Source organism: Lycorma delicatula, chromosome 7 (assembly GCF_047948215.1).
Source record: "Lycorma delicatula isolate Av1 chromosome 7, ASM4794821v1, whole genome shotgun sequence".
Classification (NCBI taxonomy): Eukaryota; Metazoa; Arthropoda; class Insecta; order Hemiptera; family Fulgoridae; genus Lycorma; species Lycorma delicatula.
The window spans coordinates 45,683,586-45,706,647 of NC_134461.1; the positions used below are offsets into that span (position 1 = coordinate 45,683,586).

The window sequence follows — 23,062 nt, forward strand, 5'->3', positions numbered from 1 at the left end:
AGCAACAATTTAAATTTAAGCCAAATTGTAAAAATTAAGTAACAGCAAGCGCAATATGTTAGTAAATAGCAAAACCAAAAATTTCATTAGTATAAGCAGTTAAAAAATTAAGTAACAAAATAAATCACAATTCCCAAAACGTGATTTATCATGTTTCTATATCATGTATATCTAGATTTGTACCAGAAGTTTATAATGCAATTTATAACCCGCTGAAAAATAATTTACAGGTAATAATTTTTTTTTTAACACCATTTGGCCCAAGTATGTAATTTAATTTTTTGACAGATTAGAAAATTATACTTCTGATAGTTCTGAAGCGTTTAGTAAAAATAATACAAGTCAAAATGTTGTTTTTAAGATATATTTTTTATTTAAATAATTTATAACTGTTTTCTGATTTCAACTGAATAGTGTGGCTAACAGAATTTAGATCTTTTCAAATACAACAAAATCAATTATGGCTGGTACCTAGTGAACATCATTTCACGTCAATTGTTGATTTATTGTAGTATCAATGCCACGGTTCATTGTGTCAAGATTTTGCAAAAAACTCCTCTGCAATATTAGACAAAACATGTGATAATACAGTATAGTAGCATCTTAGCATGTAATTAACACCTGATATCCAAACCTGATACGACATCTTTTAGAAAGAATTAGTTTATTATGAAGTTACTTTTTTTTCAGAAATGAATATTGACCAAATCTGTTGTAATGATGAAAGCATCGCTTCATAAATAAACTCTGTAAATTTTATTGTTTGCGATATCTACATTTGGATAATAGGGCAAACCAATCTCTGAATTGAAGATTGTGTTTCATGGTAATTTTCAAAGGAGGTAGAATCTTTCTTACCATTTAGAGCTCACACAAAGCCACACAGAGGTGTCTTAATACATAAAGAACCACGAAGTTGCGATTCTTTGTTGCCACTGTGTGTTCATTGTCTTTAAACAATTGAGGCTGTGTCTTCTTTCCATGTGTACACAGAATAACATGAACTTTAGAACAGCAAATATTTCTCATTCAGTACATCTTTCATAAGCGTGGAAAGTATACAAAAATAGTGAAAGACTAGTATTCTATTAGATTTTCAGGTACACTGGTTCCTAATTGATATAGTATAAGGCACTAATTGAAGACATCTTGGAGATGGGATCAGTAAAGGAAAATGAGTGAATGGTAGACCATCATATTCAATAAACAAAATTATAAGAAATATCAAGCTGCTAAGTGATGTAGATCCAACAAGTCCATGCAAAAGTAGGTCGAACAGAAAAGACAACTGCACAGAAAGCAATTTGTAAAAAGCTCAGTCTCATCCAGTATAAAGTGAAAGCAATTCCAACATTATTGACCACAGACTGTGGAAAGTGAATTCAATGGTGTGAATGGTTTCAACAGTTTGTAGTGGAAAATTGTTTCACCTTTCATTGTTGATAACAAGAAAACTAAAAATCTAAATTTAATACAGTTTTGGGATCCTGTTTAAATATATATGTGAAGCTTTCTTGTCATCCACAGTGAAAAGTGAAACAAAAGTAAAATAAACTTTTCTGGAATGGAAAATAAACCTCAATTTCACTAGAATTTTTTTGTCATTTGCGAAGTGTTTATAAAACCAGTTGATGGTTAACCAGCAAGTCTGTCTTTTTAGATTTTCTCCTTTCAGCTGTGATTCTGTGACCTGACAGTTGGTTCCACAGTATTACCAGCAGCAGTACAACAATTCATGATTTCGAGTGCTAATAAATAAATTTCATATATTTTGTTCATTTTCAGATTTATATTATGCAATAATTATATTTCTCTTGTTAACATAAATCATTTTGTCATGTATATTAAATTAGATTATTATGAACGATTCTGAAAAAGGAAGTACTGAAAAACTCCAGAAAAACTGATAAAACCAAATTAAAAATTCCCAGGAACCTGTAGAAACCTCATATATACCACAATAAAAATACATGATGTATAGTTCCTAAAAGTGTATCCACATGGCTCTTATCAAGAACCAATTTTTTTAATGTGTTTTTGGTAGGCGAAAAATGCTTGGGCGTTATCATTGCCCAGAATAAAATTTTATAAAAGAAAATAAATAGTAAAAAATGTGTCTTAAAAAATAAAAAATTAAACAAAACCTTACAACTAATATCGCAGTAAAAAATTAATATTTATAAACACTTTAAGCTAATATCACAGCCTTAAAAATAAGCGTAAAACTAAACACGCAAAATTTAGCTAAAAATAGAGTTTAAAAAAGTCAAAGAGGTGTATAAAGGGCCCCAACTCGGATAACGAGAAGACAAAAAAAAAATTAACAACTAAGCCTAGGTTAAAAACTAAATATTTAAAAAGCTAAAACTTACAACTAATAACAGATATTTTATCACTAAAAAATTTAAAACTAATATCACTAAAAAATATGTAACTAATATCACATTCAGTGATAAACTTAATAAGGTAACTTTTATTTAAAAGGAAACAAATAAAAATATATAAAAATTAAATAAAATTCAATAAATTTAACAAAGTCCGAAAGAGGTGTAACAGGTCCCATCTTGGGTACAGAATAAAAAAATAATCATAACAATTAGATGAACAGAAAAACAAAAATGTTAAAATAATTCTTCAGCACTACAATAAAAAATATATACAACAATTTTAAATTTGGTGTAAAATATTAATACTTCGTAAAAATAGCAACACCTGGTCTAAAATTTCCTTATTCCGGTCCAAAATTTGACGAATGTTTTTATGTAATTTAAATTTACGACGCAACGCCACATAACATATGCAATCCACAAGTATGTGACCCACAGTCATGCAGCAGTTGCAGCTGCATTTGCACATAGGGGTGTATGTCCTGCTGACATCAGGATCAGGTACTCGTGTGTGACTCTGGTATGTCATCATCGCAATCAACACAGGACCACTTCTTCATGACAAATTTTTCTGCATGAGGAGTCCCATGGCAACACAGAATTTTTAATGTGTCCCAATTTATCAACGGTAGTCGTCCGGTCACCTTGCCACTTTGCATAAAGAGACTGACTATTTTATACAATTAATAAAGTCAGAAGTAGCAACACGAGTGGTGAAAGGATGTTGATTACATGCGTCTTTAGCAATGGAATCTGCACATTCATTATCTGAAATTTCCACATGAAATCCAACAGAAACTCACTTGTGTGTTGCGATGGTTCAAATCAGCGATTGCATTATAGATTTCAGTGGCCAAAGGATGTCTATAATTTAACTTCTAAAACTTGGAGTGCACTACACGAGTCGCTACAAATAAGGATATGATGGTATTTTGGGTTAATGCTATTCAATGCCTTACTGATAATAGCATACAGTTCAGCAGTAAATATACCTGTAATATTAGGCAGACCAAACATATAGATTCTGCTATTCAGAATAAATGCCCATCCAATGATATCATTCTGTTTTGATCCATCTGTGTATACTACTGCGTCTGGGTTTATTTTGGAGAGAATATGGTGAAAACTTTGTTGAAAGATAATAGGTAGTGCTGATAGTTTCTTGTTTATGATAAGATCAAAAATAAAATTTATTCAGTTGATTCTCCATGGAGGATATGAACAGGAATACGTTGGAAAAATACAAGATATGTCAACGTTTAAAAGTAGTAGTAACCACCGGCTATGTAAACCCATAAGCGCAGTATATCATGGATGGTCTTCATATCTTTGTGAATTACAATTTGCAAGAACAGCGGTTAAAGCTGGGTGATTCGGTTGCCCTTTAAGATGGAAAAAGTAAAATGTTAGAAGTTGGTCTATCCCAAAGTGATTGTTCACTGCACTCACTCAACAACTATGCTAGTGTGACAGGGCTTGCTCTAAGAGCACCTGTAGCAAGACGGAGAAAAGCATAATATACAGCATCATGCAAGGATACAATTGTTGACTCCCCATTCTTTAAGGGTGTTAAGAATACCATGTCACCAGGCTGGGTTGTATGACTTTTTGATATCAAAGAAGACAGCTACTGTGAAGAGCTGCCAGAGTACATAAGCGTTTTGAATAGCTGCTTCCAGTGACACTAAATGGTTAATGGAAGAACGAACTTGGAGGAAACCGCACTGTTATACACAGAGAAGGCCATGTCTCTCCAAGTACCATGTGAGCCTGCGGTTCACCATTCTCTCTATCACTTTGCATAAAATGCTTGTCAAAGAGTAAGGCTGATAGCTTGAGGGGATTCCTTGTCTTTACCAGGTTTAAGTACTGGTACAACAATGGACCAGACCGAAGGGAAAACTTGAGGAGAATACACCTATTGTGTATTATAAATACACAATAGTGTTGTAGCGCCAAATTAGGAAGATGTGAGAGCATACTGAGACAAATGTTGTCAGGTCCACATGAGTTTTTAAGTGCGTGTGACAATTCATTGAATGAAAATGGAGCGTTTAATTCACTGACCGAATCACCAATGTTCAACAATAGTACTTTCATCTGTAATTTGTATTTTGATGTATAATGAGGTGAGGGACACCGAATGGAAACAATCTGCTAAAATACTTGCCATGGTAGAAGGTGATAGAAGGTGAAGGTAAGGAGTTCTCCTTCATGAATTAGTTCAAGAATGGATTGTTTTGGTGATTCACATATTGTATGGATCTTTTTCTACACAGTAGACGTGGGAGTAAAGTGTGAGATGATGTCCACGTAATTTTTCCACGACCTCTTCCTAGCGTCATGACATACTACTCTAGCCTTACGGTACAAATCTTAGGTGTTCAACTGTAGGCCTACGGTTAAATTTGCACACTGCTTGTTGTTGACTGCTAATAGCATTTTGGCAATCAGCATTCCACCAAGGAACAGAAGGACGTCTTGGGTTTCCTGATGTTTGTAGGTTATGCCGATTAGCATTGTCAAGTACTAGAGACATAAAAGAGGTAAGTTTGGCAACGGCATCTTTACTATCATCATACTGTGATGGGAAGGCTTTAAGGTAACTGTTCCTTTCTTTCTTTCTTTTTCCTGCTTAACCTCCGGTAATTACCTTTAAGATAATACTTCAGAGGATGAATGAGGATGATATGTATGAGTGTATGAAGTATAGTCTTGTACAGTCTCAGTTCGACCATTCCTTTGAAACCCAACCACCAAAGAACACCAGTGTCCACGATCTAGTATTCAAATCCGTGTAAAAATAACTGACTTTACTAGGACTTGAACACTGGAACTCTTGACTTTCAAATCAGCTGATTTGGGAAGACGCGTTCACTAATAGACCAACCCGGTGGGTTTGTGGTAACTGTTCCAATCTGCCTCTTCAACAATCCATCTCCATGGTATTTTATTCACCTTGCAGTAGACACCAAAAGTTATAGTAATTGGTCTGTGGTCACTGCTGTGAAAGTCATCACAAGCAGGTCAACTAAGATGAGGAAGTAAATTTGGTGAGCAAAAGGAGAGGTCGACATTCGACAGTGTACCAGAAGATGTGGACATAAATGTAACATCATTCACTAAACAAAGGTCCAAGTCTTGACTCACTCTCTCTGTTTATTATATTTCCTTGAGAGGAGCAGAAAGATGAGCTCCAGGAAATATGATGGGCATTGAAGTCTCCTACTATTAATGACGGCAATGGGATTTGCATGAGGAGATTTGTAATTTCTTGTGCATTGAACTCTACTAGTTGCAACCTTGTAGTCAACACCTTGTTCTGCATGAAAATAGCAACACCACCACTCTCTCTACTAAGACAGTCATCATATCTCTCACAGGTATAGCCTTATCAGTGTTACTGCATCTTGTTTTATTAAATGCGTTTGTTTGAAGCACATTATTAATGGTTCATGTGCATGCATCAAAACTCTAACATCTTCGATGTGGGACCGAAGACCTCTTAACATTCCACTGAATAATGCTCATAAATAGAAGATAATTAGATGCAGAAATATAGATACAATATATGACAAAATTAGTTGATCCAGTTATTCTTTTTTTGAATTTTTGGTTTTAAGAAAATCTGATGCCCTGAGATTGGACGGTTCCTCTACCATATCCTCCAGTATACATGGTGATTGAGGAGGAGATTTTGAAACATGGTATGTTATACACGACATCCCAGTGGAGGTGGTTATGTGGGCTCCTTTAACAGGGAGTTCATCTGGTTGCTTACCATCAGTTGTATTTACTCTTGTCTGCAAAGATGAAACTTTAGGACAGGAACTTTGAGAGGGATCCCACTAGTGTTAGTTTCACAAGTTGTAACTACTGACTTCTTATTCATCTTCATTAACTCAGAAATAGTTGCAGTAAGTGAAGTAATCTGATCAGATAACACCTGAACAAGCTTCTTCAGCTCACTGCAGGACCTGCACTATTTGTTGTTTGTATTTACAAGAGCTTTACTTGATGTCACAGAAGCGAAAGAGACAACCAGTTTAACCAGGTTTCGAGAGCTACGCGTTTTTTATATTTTCTTCGGGCAGCTGAGAAAGAAAACGTTTGTTCAGTACAGATTTTTAGAATTGCTTTCTCTTCTTTGAAACTTGGGCAATCTCGAGATTGAGCTGAATGTGTTCCTCCTGTTTGCACATCTTTCTTCCTCCTGACAATCAGTGTCCTTGTGGCCTTCTTTGCACATCTAGCACATATTGTGGTGTTCAGACAAGAAGTTGTGGTATGACCATACCTTTGACAATGGAAACACCATCATGGGTTAGGAATGAACGGTCAAATTCTAACCACTAGGTAACCTACTTTAATTTTCTCTGGTGGTGTGGAAAGTTTGAAGTTAAAATGAGGGAGGGAGTAGGTACTTTCATCCCACTCTGATGCTTCATTATTCTCTTCACCTCCGTAACACCTTGGGGACGAAGCTCTTAGACAATTTCTTTAATGTCCATCTCAAGAAGATCCCAGCAAAAAATTACACCTCAGCTAGTATTACTAAGGTTTTATGACATAGCACACTTATACTTCTTATACCGCCCATATTTGTTAGACTAAGAGCAATCAACTTTGCCCATAATTGAAAGTCTCTATTAGAATTGATTCATCCCTCAGTTTTCTTATGTTTTTGGGGGAATCGCCTGAGCCAGTTACTACTTTATTGATCAGAAAAGGTAAGAACTATTGAAGGGTGCCACCTTTCTGATTATTGCGTAAAATTACAAATCTGACATTTGCGTATTGTAAAAGTAATTTATCACCATTTAAATTATTTACCTCACGACAGTTGTCATCGGACAAAGCTGATCGAGGTCTTTTCACAGGACATATGCTTGTGGTTTTTCAGATGGACCACCAACCATCATAGCATTTGTTTGAGGACTTAACATTTTGGTTCCATGAGTACCGGCAATATAACAGAACACTCTAGCAGAGCGCCACCACTGAAGCTAGAGCTAAATACAACTGGGTTTGACCCGGTACTCGTTCGAGACCCACTATGTACAGCCATTTACCTATCGGCACGATAGTTTCCACCTTGAGTTACAGTTGTCTTTTATAAGATGTTGCAACACCATAGACTGTAAATGAAAGAAAAAAGTGTAGGATGTTGTTGTGTAGTTGTGTAAGGGTATACGTTGTAATTTGTATAGTGTTCTGCAGCTCTGAGTGTAGTCAGAAGAAAGGCTACAGGGGATAGGGCCGTGGGAATGCCAACCCCTAAAGTCTTTAAGACTCCCTGTTAGGGTCAAAGACCAATAGCAATGGTATTAAGAAGTATAATATTTCTTACATTTATTCCTTTCTGTGTTTTATGATGTTTCAACAACCATAATAGAACACAGCGTATGTTGGGAGGTAAACAATTTGTTGTTAAAGAATTTATGGCTATGATTCCCTTGGAAAACTCGATCAGCTGTATGTCAGTAGGTTTGGTAAGTGATGAGCAACAGTACATTTTGGCTCTACGAAGAAGGCAACAAGAAATCTTTTCTGAAATGTCATGGAATTATTATTTTTGTTTTCTAAAAGCAATGGGACCTGACACGAGTGACAACTCGTGTCAGGTCATCTACAATACTGCATACTATTTTTACAGTTTTAGACAAAATACCTAGTGTTAAAAAAGAATGAGAAACATCACATAGATCATAAACAACTGAAAATATCTAGACAAATAGAAAATTCTTACAATAAGAAAGTTTTACATTTTTAACTTAAAGTTAAAATAGAAAATACCTTACATGTTTAGATATTGGTATTTCATCATCAATTGTGGAAACAGGTACAAGCAAATATTCATGTGGCTCTGTTTCATGCTTGATTTCTTGTTTAATAGTAATAGATAATGGATCTTCATCCAAAAATGAATTACCAGTTGGTGCATTCACACTCTGCAACAAAATATAAAGTAATTATAATAATAATAATAAATATTTATTATTATGGCTGGACTTATAATTAACATGGTTAATGAAATGTTACTGTAAAATAACATTTGAGGAAGTTAAGAGCGTGAAGCTAAATATAATGCTCAGATAATTTAAGACATGTTCTGGATCACAGTACATTCCAAAGCATCAACCTGTATTGGTTATGTACGTATATTACTTACTATAAAAAAATCTATGTTTATAACAAACACCATAAAATAACCCAAGTTTTATGGCACAACAGACCAGTGAATTACTAAATCTCAAAATAAAAATAAAAATATAACGCAGGCAACAACAGGGAAAGGTCATTGTTGTTTATTACTAAAAAAGATACAATTTTTTGCAAAAGAAAAGTTTTAACTGGAAATAGAGACTTTATGCTTTAAATAAAAAAGGACTATTACATTGTGTAAGTATAACTGCAAAGAAGTAAAATGGAAGAAACCTCAATTTTTGTAAAAGCAAAACATTTACAGATGAGAAGCAATAATCAAAAAGTAAGGGGCCAGTTACCAAAATCATGCAGTCTTCTATGAACTATTGCAAGTTCATGAGTCAAAAACAACAATCTAACCTGACCGTAGTTATAACTTCCCTACACAAACACTGACAAATGCAAGGGTAACACCAAGCATTCAACAAATGACATATCAGGTCAATGATATACCATGTTTATAACACAGGCACACCATTCATCCTACAAGTTTAATTGACACTCTTCTTTCTATGTTCATTATACATGACATTGTAACATGTCTTCTGAAAAGTTGTAAAAGTGCAACATCTTATTTGCCATTATCAAGACTTTATAAACAAACAATTATAGATTTTCTGGATAAAAATTCCAGAAAAACAAGCATTTAACGAAACATCTACATTTATTATGCTGTTTCTGGTAATGGCACACTTCAAATATTTTGTCTGCTTCACAGAAGCAATTTTTTATACACTCACCTTACAGAAAATACACAAGAACCTTGTATATTTATGTTACTGAGAATTGAGCCAGAAAATTGAGAATCAGAACCAGTACACCAAATTTTAATTAAAGATTTAATTCATACTTAAGTTATGATTCCCATTAAAAAACAAAACCAAATGGAAAACTATCTATTTCCATAATTGTGTTTAATTTGTTTAACAGACGTGTTTGAGAATACATCAAATTATTTCATATTCAGTATCACTCTGAATACCTGTCTGTTGTTGCTGTTGAACAATTTCTGTTTCCTAATAGGGTGGATTAAACTTTGTCCCAGTTGACGTTCCATTATTTAAAAAAAATTAACTAAGGTTTCCTTACCATGTAGCTACAAATATGGTTTTATGATTAATATGTTATTATGATAATTACTGTATTATTATTCTTAGTTATATTAATATACTTAAGACATGTAAATAATAAACACTTCTTTCATTGTGTAAAAACTGTAAATGTAATCTTAATCACCAACCAACACCAGCCGATAGAATACGTTTCATATAGAGGTAACTGAGGGTGACAGCACATGAAAGAAATGTGTATTAGTATTCCTACTGTGCAGCTGGAGTGTGCTTAGTCATTCATCACAGGCCACACAATAAGTGTATAAAAAATTATATAAGCTTGTGATTTAGGAACCACCTTGGATCCTTAAAGCCTGTACTGAACAGTCATGTGAGGAACTAATAAGTTCCTTACAGCAGCCAGTCTATTAAATATTTTATATGTCAAAATGACATATCATAAATATTGCATGAAATTTTGTATACAATATATTTTAACAGCGTATAAATGCAAGTGAATACTTTTAAAGGATTTTTAAAAGCCTACTTTTAAAGGCTGAAAACACCTATTTTTCTTACGGTCAAATAATTATTTACTAATAATGAAATTATTAGTGTTGAATGGGAGACTTTATGGAATACTAGAGAGTTTAATTGGGGAAGAGCAGTTTGGGTTTAGAAGGGGGAAGGGAACAAGGGATGCAATAGGGTTAATAAGAGTGATTAGAGAAAAATGTATGAAAAGCAAAGAGATTTATATGTGATCTTCATAGACCTGGAGAAGGCATTTGACAGGGTGGAATGGGATAAATTGCTGAGAATATTAAATGAAAAAGGAGTCGCTTGGAGGGAAAGGAGATTAATAAGAAGTCTGTACTTGTCACAGAAGGTAAAAATAAAGATTGGGAGCGAGTTATTGGAGGAAAGCAGACTTGTGAGAGAGGTGCAGCAGGGATGTTGCATGTCACCAACTCTGTTCTACTGTTACAAGCAATAATTAAAAAGAGTCTAACTGGTAATAAGGGTGTATATTGGAGGAAGGAGGATAGAGTGCATTAGGTTTGCTGATAACATGGTAGTGTCAGCAGAGAGTGAGTACATGATGAATGAAATGTTGAGAATAAATCAAACCTGTGAGGAGTATGGAATGAAGATAAATACAAAGAAGACAAAACGATGATAATTACCAAATCAACCAAAAGGGCAACAATTAGGATTAGGGGAAATAAAGTTGAGCAAGTGGCATCCTTCAAGTACCTGGGTGCATCATTAAGACAGATATGAAAGTGTGATCAAGAAGTTAAAAGTATGAATTGCTAGGGTAAAGGAAGCATTCAGAAAAATGAGGAGAGTGCTATGTAGGAAACTAGATCTGCGACTAAGGAAAAAACTTGTGAAATATTTTGTGTGGAGTGTGGCCCTTTATGGGACAGAGACATGGACTACTAATAAGGGAGAGGAGAGAAGATTGGAGGTCTTTGAAATGTGGGTTTGGAGGAGGATGGAAAAAACCAGTTGGACGGAGGAGTTTGGAATGAGGAGGTGCTTCATAGAGTGGGAGAAAAGAGGGAGATTATTGAAATAAAAAAAAGAGAATGCAGTTGGTTGGGACATTGGCTGGACTCTGCCTGTTGGTGATGGCATTGGAAGGATTTGTAACGGGGAGGAAAGCAAGAGGTCGGAAATGAATGAAAATGGTAGACAATACAAAAAGGGAAGAAAATTATAAAATGAAACAGATGGCACGTAATTGAGCAGAATGAAAGACAGCCAAGTGAAAACCTGCTGTGAAAAAAATGGTTCTACAATGTGTACACCAATTAAAAAAGCATAACCATTGGATTATATTCAGCATCTGTCTATCTGGACTTAACAGATAACTGTATAAAACAATTTCCATTTTCTGCTACTCTTGATCTATGTTTATGTACCAATCAACTTATTAACTTTTATAGCAGTATTAAGTAGAGAAATTACGTTAAGTATTCAGACTGAAAAGTGGAAAAGTCTCATAAGTTTAACACGGCCTGCATTCATTTACTGCAATGCTGTACAGAATCCAACAGTTGAAAAATGGTTATTTTTCTTATGGACGAAAGATGAATTGATTTTTCACAGAAACAACTCATCTGTGCGAGTGCTTCTGTAATAGCACTCAACTGGGATCTTTCAGTATATAATCAGAATTTGGTAGTGCTAGAACACAGAAATATTATAGGCACTGCCAATAAATTAATAGATCAATAGAAAAATATATGCAACTAGGCAACATATAACAAATAGCTTAAAAGATAGAGGTCACAGGTGGAAACATAAAAAAACACTTCAATCTTGTTTGAAACAGTAACCTTGAATGGGAATTATCAAAAAGTATGATAAAGTTTTTTATAACTGAAAATGATTCATAAAAAAAGTATAATTTTGTATTGTTTTACTATAAACTTTGTAAACAACGTTGAATATGAGTGTATAATGCAAAATGTTTTAGTCACCTTTATGCATAGGATAAGGCATCAGCTCACGGGTCATCAGCTCATTAAGTCTTTGTGACTTAATGTTGCAAGAAATGTTTATATACTGTAAAATGGTAGGAGCAATATCTTTCATCTGTTTACAGTTTCTCAAAGTGTATGAGCTAACTACTTCCACATACTCTATTAATAATTTTTTTTATACTTTTAACCAAAATATCTTGCGTTAAAAAGAATGCTAAACATTAGATAGATCATAAACAGTAACTGAAAATATCTAGAAAAATTGAAAATTCTTACAATAAGAAAGTCACACATTGTTAACTTAAATTTAAAACAGAAAATAGCTTACACGTTTAGATATTGGTATTTCATCATCAGTCGTGGAAACAGGTACAAACAAATATTCATGTGGCTCTGTTTCATGCTTGATTTCTTTTTTAATAGTAATAGATAATGGATCTTCATCCAAAAATGAATTACCAGTTGGTGCATTCACACTCTGCAACAAAATATAAAGTAATTATAATAATAAATATTTATTATTATGGCTGGACTTATAATTAACATGGTTAATGAAATGTTACTGTAAAATAACATTTGATGAAGTTAAGAGCGTGAAGCTAAATATAATGCTCAGATAATTTAAGACATGTTCTGGATCACAGCACATTCCAAAGCATCAACCTGTGTTGGTTATGTACGTATATTACTTACTATAAAAAAAATCTAAGTTTATAACAAACACCATAAAATAACCCAAGTTTTATGGCACAACAGACCAGTGAATTTCTAAATCTCAAAATAAAAATAAAAATATAACGCAGGCAACAACAGGGAAAGGTCATTGTTGTTTATTATTAAAAAAGATACAATTTTTTGCAAAAGAAAAGTTTTAACTGGAAATATAGACTTTATGCTTTAAATAAAAAAGGACTATTACATTGTGTAAGTATAACTGCAAAGAAGTAAAATGGAAGAAACCTTAATTTTTGTAAAAGCAAAACATTTACAGATGAGAAGCAATAATCAAAAGGTAAGGGGCCAGTTACCAAAATCATGCAGTCTTCTATGAACTATTGCAAGTTCATGAGTCAAAAACAGCATTCTAACCTGACCGTAGTTATAACTTCCCTACACAAACACTGACAAATGCAAGGGTAACACCAAGCATTCAACAAATGACATATCAGGTCAATGATATACCATGTTTATAACACAGGCACACCATTCATCCTACAAGTTTCATTGACACTCTTCTTTCTATGTTCATTATACATGACATTGTAACATGTCTTCTGAAAAGTTGTAAAACTGCAACATCTTATTTGCCATTATCAAGACTTTATAAACAAACAATTATAGATTTTCTGGTTAAAAATTCCAGAAAAACAAGCATTTAACTAAACATCTACATTTATTATGCTGTTTCTGGTAATGGCACACTTCAAATATTTTGTCTGCTTCACAGAAGCAATTTTTTATACACTCACCTTACAGAAAATACACAAGAACCTTGTATATTTATGTTACTGAGAATTGAGCCAGAAAATTGAGAATCAGAACCAGTACACCAAATTTTAATTAAAGATTTAATTCATACTTAAGTTATGATTCCCATTAAAAAACAAAACCAAATGGAAAACTATCTATTTCCATAATTGTGTTTAATTTGTTTAACAGACGTGTTTGAGAATACATCAAATTATTTCATATTCAGTATCACTCTGAATACCTGTCTGTTGTTGCTGTTGAACAATTTCTGTTTCCTAATAGGGTGGATTAAACTTTGTCCCAGTTGACGTTCCATTATTTAAAAAAAATTAACTAAGGTTTCCTTACCATGTAGCTACAAATATGGTTCAATGATTAATATGTTATTATGATAATTACTGTATTATTATTTTTAGTTATATTAATATACTTAAGACATGTAAATAATAAACACTTCTTTCACTGTGTAAAAACTGTAAATGTAATCTTAATCACCAATCAACACCAGCTGACAGAATACGTTTCATATAGAGGTAACTGAGGGTGACAACAGGTGACAGCACATGAAAGAAATGTGTATTAGTACTCCTACTGTGCAGCTGGAGTGTGCTTAGTCATTCATCACAGGCCACAAAATAAGTGTAAAAATGTATTAGTTTATACACTTATATATAAGTTTGATATAAGGTAGTGACTTAGGAATCACCATGGATCCTCAAGGTCTGTACTTAACAGTCTAGATCTATGTTTACATACCAGTCAACCTATTAACATTTATAAACATATAAAGCAGAGAAATTATGTTTAGTATTCAGGCTGAAAGAGGAAAAAATCCTCATTAGTTTATGTGAGTCTGCATTCATTTACTGCAATGCTGTACAAAATCCAAGAGCTGAAAAACGCCTATTTTTCTTACGGTCAAAAAATGAATATATTTTCAAAAAACAACTCATCTGTGTTAGTGTTTGCATAATAGTACTCAACTGACATCTTTTAGTATATAATTGGACTTTGCTAGCACTAGAAGACAGGAATATTACAGGCATTGGCATTAAATGAGTATCAATAGAAAAATGTATGCATTTAGGCACCATATAATTAACTAGTTTGTTAAATGATGCAGGTCACAGGTGGAAACATAAAGAAACACATCAATCTTCTTTGAAAAAGTGACCTTGAATGGGGATTATCAAAAAGTTTTATAAATCTTTTCATAATTAAGTATGCTTCATAAAAGAAGGATAATTTTGTATTGTTTTACAACAACCTTTTTGTAAACAATGTTGAAGGTGAGTGTATAATGCAAAATGTTTTAGTCACCTTTATGCATAGGATGAGCCATCAGCTCACTGGATTATCTTTGTGACTTAATGTTGTAAAAAATGTTTATATACTGTAAAATGGTAGAGGCAATCTGTTTCATGTGTTTACAGTTTTTCAAAGTGTAGGGGTTAACTATTTTCACATACTCTATTAATAATTTTTTTTACACTTTTAATCAAAATAACTTATGTTAAAAACAATGCTAAACATTAGGTAGGCCATAAACAGTAACTGAAAATATCTAGACAAATAGAAAAATTGAGAATTCTTACAATAAGAAAGTTTTACATTTTTAACTTAAAGTTAAAACAGAAAATAGCTTACATGTTTAGATATTTCATCATCAGTTGTGGAAACAGGTACAAACAAATATTTTTGTTGCTCTGTTTCATGCTTGATTTCTTTTTTAATAGTAATAGATAATGGATCTTCATCCAAACTACCAGTTGGTGCATCCATACTCTGTAGTAACAATATATAAAGTAATACTAATAGTTCATTATAATGGTGAGAGTTATAATTGTAAGCCAGTGTAACAAGTTATACTGTATTTCTAACACAGGCATACCACGCAGCTTGCCCAGTTTTTTTCACAAGCTTCTTTCCATGTTCATTAAATCTGATATAACATATCTTGTGAAATCCTGTAAAACTGCTGCCTGTAAAAGTAACCATGAAATACAAATTAGAATCTCCTTCTGTTAAAGTGGATTTACAATATTTTATTTTAATAAGAATGGAAACTGAATTTTCAAAGGAGAGATCACAAGGAATATAAAAATATAGAATTCATAACATATAGTATGAGAAAGTTATAAAAAGTTACTTCAACCAAATCCATACTATTATCACGTACAAGTAATAATGCTTTACTTTTTTCTACTGTAACTAGAAAGTATCATTAAATACTTTAGCCCTTATCTACTTCGCTCTCATATGTTTTAAGCTCCTGTGACTTTATTTGTTTTATTCGTATTAATTAAGAACATGTCAGGTGTTAACTATTTTGCACTGATATATGGTTTTTTTTTATTTGCAAAAAATCTTTATTTCATAATTTAACCTGTTTTTATACCTCTGGTAATAACATGACATAATTGTCATTATACAGTTTACTACATAGCTTTTTATTAATTTTTTTTCTTTGATTACTTTTACCTATAGTCCAGTGTTTGATGGTAAAAATAGATTATTACCTCAGATTTCTTTCGGATAACATCGAGTTTCATGAAAATTTGTAATTAGACTTATTAGACTTATCTAACACTCTGCTCCAAAAGTTATATGTTCCTGATGTGCACTTTTTGTTTCTTTGGGGTGAAAATTACCCCTTGTTAAAAAAATTCAAAAACCATAGATTTAAACATTTCATAGATTGAAATCATGTTTTAGATATGTAGAATAAACAATCTTTTACGTTGTGAAATATAACTGATGATGTTTTGTTACGTTCCAATCTTTAGAAACTACCCCTTATGATGAAATTTAAAAAAAATAGTTTTCTACAGTTTGAAATGTTTTAATGGTGCATTTTTAATGAGTTAAAATTCCTTTACTGTTAATAATATAATTTATGATTTATTGCAATGTTTCAACCCTTAATAACCTAAATAAAAAACAGTATGTATAGGTGAATTCTGAAAATGTGAAACATATATAACAGTTACCAGAAAAAATATGTGCATATAACCTTAAAAAATACATTACAGAATTTGTAACATATTTTATTTAATACTGTGTATTTAATAATTAAGTACCGCAGAGAACAGTTTTAAATTAATCATATAAAAGTATGTTAAAAATCTATTCAGCATTCAAATTAAAATTAATGAATTTATTTAAAATAATTAATATTTTTAATTTTATCATGAAAATTAAATTTCCGCTCATGTATTAAATGATGAATTTAAATGAATCTGATGTACTTACATTTTATTAATCAAAAAAATAATAACTTTAATTCAATAATTTTTGAAAGGTATTATTAATGAACTGCACTACGTGTTTATTCTTCCGATTTTAGAAATGTACTGACTACAGCATATAAAAGACATATACTTCTACTAAATACATGTACAATATAATATAACTACATACAGCTAGGCACATAAAGTTCTATCATCCATCAACAGGTGTTTGTCTATGGTGTGATCAGTTACTTTTCTTCTCTTACCTATACTTTCATCTATTATAAATATGTATATGTGTGTGTGTATGTGTATATATCTACATAGATATGAGTGTATGAGGATATACTTATACATATATAGATACATTCCAACCCCGTAGGGGAAGACACACGCCTAGTGACATTCCCCAGTCGTCACTCCCCCTCCACTTTCAATTGGGAATTTCAAGGGCTACAAGGCTTGAGCCCTTTGTTTTTGAAATTTTTTAGTTTAAAAAGCTTGGGGAAGGTGGTCCTCGCACTCGAATGCAAACTTGTAACGGTGATATCTCAATCAATTTTTATTCTACAGAAATAAAAACAAAACAAAAAAAAAAAAAAATTAAAATTTTTATACTCTAGCATTTTTTTATGTATTTTCTTTAGTTTTTTAATTATTGTGAGTTTTTTAAGAAATTTCAAAATAATTTTCAAATTTTGATCATCCCTTTTTTTCAACTCTAGGCATTCCAAACCAGTCCAACTTCTAGAACATATTGTTAGTACTTAAAGTAAATTGCAAAAGGATTATGTTCAATTCTTTTTTTTTTGGAAACATCATTTGTTTCATTGTCGATTTTTTTCTCTGAAAAAGCGAGACAAACATTTTATTTTCATCATAACTCCGTTAGTTTTCATGCTAATGTTTACCAAAGTTAATTTAAAGGTCTTTTTAAGTACTTTGAGAAATATCATATAAGTTTTCCAAAAAAAATGTTCTGTTTTCCATTATTTAATGTTGAAAGGTTAGACTTCAGTTTTCAGTAAACAAAATGTTACCTTCAACAAGGCGTAACTCGATTCGTATTTCATCTACAGAAATAAATAAAATCAATCTCATTGTTATTTTAAAAGCTTCATTTTAGCTATAATAATAATAATGAAGATAATTTTTAATAATAACAATAGTTTTTTCGATAAAACAAAGTTTTTGAGTTATTCGTGAAAAATCATTCAACGGTTGGATAAAAATTAACATTTTCAATCACGAATAACTTAACGTATTGACTACAAAAAATTTTTATAAAACATTTTTTTCTTAGAATTCCTCCATCGATTTCTGTGGATATTTTTAATATAATAATTTCCACCCCTCACAGTAAAGGAACATCGGCACTATATAACTTTTGATCCTTGAGCTATTCCCTAATTACTGTCTAAATTTCATGTCAATCAGTCTTTTCGAAAGAATTCTGTGTGAAAAACAGTCAAACACTGGACTACTATTAGTTATTAAATCTACAATTTTAACTTGAGTTATAAATTAGCCTAATAAAATAAATAAAAAAGCAATTTAACATTCTATGTTTAATTGGACAGTGTGAAAACTTAATTAAAAAAAATCAAGGCCTACAGTACAAACCATGGTCACCGTAGTGGACAACCACACCTGATCACACAAGTAATTTCTGTCAATTTCGAGAATCTGCAGGACACACAACCTGTACGAAATATAATGAAATGGAACTTTTAAATAAATTATCTAATGTAAGATTATTCTGCACCACGTTTGAGATTAATTGTGATCATGAGAACTACTCTCAGAATTGGTCATGGGTATAAGACTTAAAATTATAATTTTTAATTAAAAACTGTTAACAGATTCCATGCAATAAATTTTTGAAAATTTAGACATAAGACCTTTAGAATTTTCAGACTTTTTTAAGTGATGTAATTAAAATAGAGAAAATTGAATTTCACCATATTACACTTCTACTAAAGATATTCAATATCACTAAGTAGTGAATCTTCATTCCAAAAAAGGTCTGGTTTACAGTTTGTTTTAAATGTTTTATTCATTCTTTGAATAAAAAAATACTCAATTAGCGGTGATTAATCAGTCGATTAATGAGATTTACATAAAAATGAAATGACAGAAGCTGGGTTGGACAGTTTAATTTGGTGTGACTTTTACTTATTGTTTAATTCGAAATTGTTTCTTGCCAGAGGCACTGTGAGAACAATGACAATATGAAAAGAATTATGCCACATCTGATGTCTTTATAGCAGTAATCTTATGAAGAGGACATTCAGATACATGTTTATTGATTCCTGATCTGTGACAATTTATTCCCTTATGTCTTAATATTAGTGAAAACTATGTTAAAATACTTTATTGAATGACTTTTTTTTACAATGTTATTGTATAACAGTTTAAAAATAAGGTGTGACTAGATTTGAAACCACAGTAGTACTTCATTTCTGAATACACCTTATAGAAATAAACATATACACCGATTCATATGATGGCAAAATAAAAATATTTTGTCATCAAAATAAGGTATTTTATTGAAAATACCTATCGTTCATCATATTATGTTTTCTACTTTGTGATAATCACTAAAAATTCTAGGTTGTCAATGACTAAATTCACTTACAACAATAACTGTCCGACTCATAGAGGACAGTGACTATACAAAGTATCGGTGACTGATATTGTTCTACTTATTTGATAAAATTAACAAGGAATTAGAATTTTAACAATTTCATTTTATGAACAAAACTAATTTTTTGGTTATTTTTAACTAGTTCTATAAAACATAATAATTAAAATGTTTAAAACATTACTAGTTTTGTACACAATTTTACTCAGGAATTTTTTGAGAGGTCCTAACAGTTGTTAGGATTCTAACATTTGTTGGGATCTGAAATTATCCCTTGTAATTTGCAGTAGTAGTAACTATGAAAGATTGTATCCGAAAAGATTGTGAAATATATATAAACTTATTACAAAATATTTGGCTAGTGTTTTTACAATTTTTTCTTGCATACATTTAAATCTTATGTTATTTTAACATGAATATTTGGTTATATAGTTTCTATTTCATTATATTAATAATATTAAAGGAAGATTACTAATTTAGAACTTACTTTTTATAAATTACATCAATGTCAAGTATACAAGGCTGCTCCCAACTCTTATACCAGGTTATAAAGATCACCAATATAGAACACAGACTTTTAATGATAAATCCAACAAAGACAATGTCATCGTAAACATGTTAAGGTTAAATAGTACTTCATCCAGAAAGAGCTATAATACAAATTCAAAAACTTATTATATGTAGTTATATTTATGAAAAATTTTTCCTAAAACTATGGCTAACCTCTTTATCTAAATGTAACTACCACACGATTTTAGATCAACATAAATTTCTTAGCATACAAGAAAAGTATGCTCAGGTTCTGCTAAACAAAAAGTAACAGGTGTTCAATACATTTATTGAGTAGTGTATTTTAAAAAATTAAAGAAGACATTCCTTATGTTTCAGATTTAGAATTAACCTTACAAAACTAAAACTCAGATCAGTTATGATAATGTACTTACCTAATTCATATTATGTTACTTTTAAAACAAAATTTGTTCACTTTTTTTTATTTACAATCCAATAACTTTGGAGTATCACGCTGTCTTCTTTTGTAGCTTAGCTCTCTTCTACAGAAAGGACTTGTAATCAACACATTTTATTAACATGTGATTATTTGCATTATATCTCAAAATTAAAAAAAGTTAATTTCATTTTTCAATTTTTAAACAAAAGTTACATTAATTTATGGTGTGACTAGACATAATATAAATTAAATTAAAAAAGAATAATAATTGCTCATAAGGAAAATGTAAAATATATTTAAACAATACCACGAAAAACTTAAGTTAAAAACTCTAATGTATTCTATTTACTCATTTTTTTTTTATGCTTGTGCATGGGAATATGAAACCGAAATTTTGTTTACATAAACCTTTCTTTAAATAAATTTACTGTTACAGTTATGTAATGTTGAAAAAATAATGCAAATTCTAAATTACACTTATTCAGAATTATCTCGCAGAAGATATAGACAAATTTTGTAAGTAGAAATACTGTCACCAGCGATTCACGCTGGTGACAGTATTTCTGTCAAGTAGGATTTACTTGTTATGTGTTCACATGATCAGATATTCATTATACTCACCAACAATTTACAGTCAGTTGACCCTAATATAATCTGCTAAATCAATATAAATTAATCATTTTAATTTTTACATCCAATCATTTGTGTGTATTTCTGTGTGCACATGCGTGCACAAATATTTATTTTTCATTTTACGAGTATAATAGAAACCTTAATTATTTTGTAAATTATGCATTTATTAATTATTCTAAATGTTTGTGAGAATTTATGTTTTTATTCATTTTGATTCAATTAAGGTACTGGTTTGTATAGACTCAAAAAGAAAAAAACAACACAATAAAAAAAAAACTATAATATGCAGTATATCAACTGTTAAAACTCTTTCAGGTACAGAGCTCTAAAATTAATTTTATTCAATGGTATACAAATAAATATTACAAAAATTGATTTGATATATAGCTTATTTTTTTCTAGGGAATATATAAAAATATGTATAAAACTTATTTGTTGTAAAAATTATTATATCATTAAGTAAAGCTGGGCTAGTAAAATAGTCATCAAAATAAATTCTATGGTTTTTATATTTTATTTCTTCACTCACTGATTTAGCGACAGTTTCCCCAAGATATTTTTTAACTATGTAGCACTTTTTCCTGGTGTATATATCAAATTTCAAGCTGTACCCTGTTTTATTGGTCATCCACAATAATTTATACTCCCTCTCTTTATGGATTTTGTAGGTAAATACACTTTGACGGATGATCTGCCATTAAATCAGACCATAAACTTATCAACAGACAGAAGTATTAAAGTGCATTTTGAAGTCATCTGAAAGTAAAAAATAAATGGCCTTACATTGTACAATTTGTCATAACAGTGTCATCTTTTTTAGACACATTACTATTATCATTAACATGTAAATAAAACAGCAGCGAGCCAAAGCAGCAGTGGTATCGTGCAAGCCTGGGGATGAGCAGCAGTAATCTCTATTGATGGGAAACTGCTTTATTCACATTAAAATATTTATATCAATAAACAGTTTTTCTTTTAGAGGTGATGTTGGACCACTTTCACAGGCAATTGCTGGAGGTGTAAATCGAAAAAACATTTTTTCCCACTTAACTGTAGGAAAATCGATAAAATGACTAGTTTGATAAAGATGTATCGTTATTGGACTGTTGCTTCTCTTCAATAACACGATTGTTCATTTATAGGAACAAAATCAATTTCATTAATTTCTTGTGATTCATAATTACATTCAGAATCACTAGTTACAGAAATATTGGCATCAACGGATTCTAGATCAAACGGAACAGACTCAGGACTTCTAAAAGCTCTTTTTCTAAAAAAACTCAATTTGTTTTAGAAGTAAAATGACTGAATTTTTATTTTATTAGTTTCCTAATTATTACAAGAGCTCTGTACCCGAAAATTTTCCAACAGATAAATATAAACTCTTAAGTTTTATTTTTAAAATAGAGTAAATATTCTTTGTTTTTCTGATTATTTTTGCATATATAATTGGAACCGAGGTTGGATATTATTTAGTTCTAAAAAAAATCGATGTAGAAATAAATGATGTAGCTTGTAGTTGTACACTGGAATTTTACGGAAAATTTCATCTTTTTGAATATTACTGGGAAAGAATATAACAATAATGTATCGTTAAAAGTATAGTAACATACGTACCTATAAATCAACAAAACTAACCAAACACAATAAGCAAGCCGCATGCAAACAGAAGTAATATTATTAGCAGACGTAAACAAAGAACACATTTCAGAAAAAGGAACCCTGGTGCTAGAAACAGAAACTATGTAGGAACGTTTCAATTTCATCTGGTCGCTAAACTATCCACCGTGCCGCACATACACGAATACTCGGTACAGTATCTATAACACCACACAACTTTTTTTTTTACATCCAAGAGAATTTCAAAATTATCACAAGGCATAAAGTCACATTAATATGGTGATCATTCAATGAAGTAGTCTAATTTGAAGAATATGGCAAGAAAGTGTCCCACCTCAGTAAAATAAGAACAGCCAGTGTCAAAACATATTGTTT

The 23,062-nt window shown here is 31.3% G+C and overlaps 1 protein-coding gene across 1 annotated transcript in view; it reads right to left on the bottom strand.

Moving 5' to 3' along the window:
* The window catches only part of LOC142328278 (uncharacterized), a 65,227-nt gene extending 42,460 nt beyond the window's left edge, over positions 1-22,767 (bottom strand). Inside the window, exons 1-6 of the mRNA XM_075371982.1 lie at positions 22,685-22,767; positions 21,597-21,823; positions 19,973-20,135; positions 15,259-15,593; positions 12,470-12,619; positions 8,189-8,338 (exon numbers count right to left, since the gene is read on the bottom strand). Coding sequence (XP_075228097.1) covers positions 8,189-8,338; positions 12,470-12,619; positions 15,259-15,393 — 435 coding nt within the window. The 5' untranslated portion in view covers positions 15,394-15,593; positions 19,973-20,135; positions 21,597-21,823; positions 22,685-22,767. The remainder of the gene's footprint in view (positions 1-8,188; positions 8,339-12,469; positions 12,620-15,258; positions 15,594-19,972; positions 20,136-21,596; positions 21,824-22,684) is intronic.
* Positions 22,768-23,062: the final 295 nt, after the last annotated feature.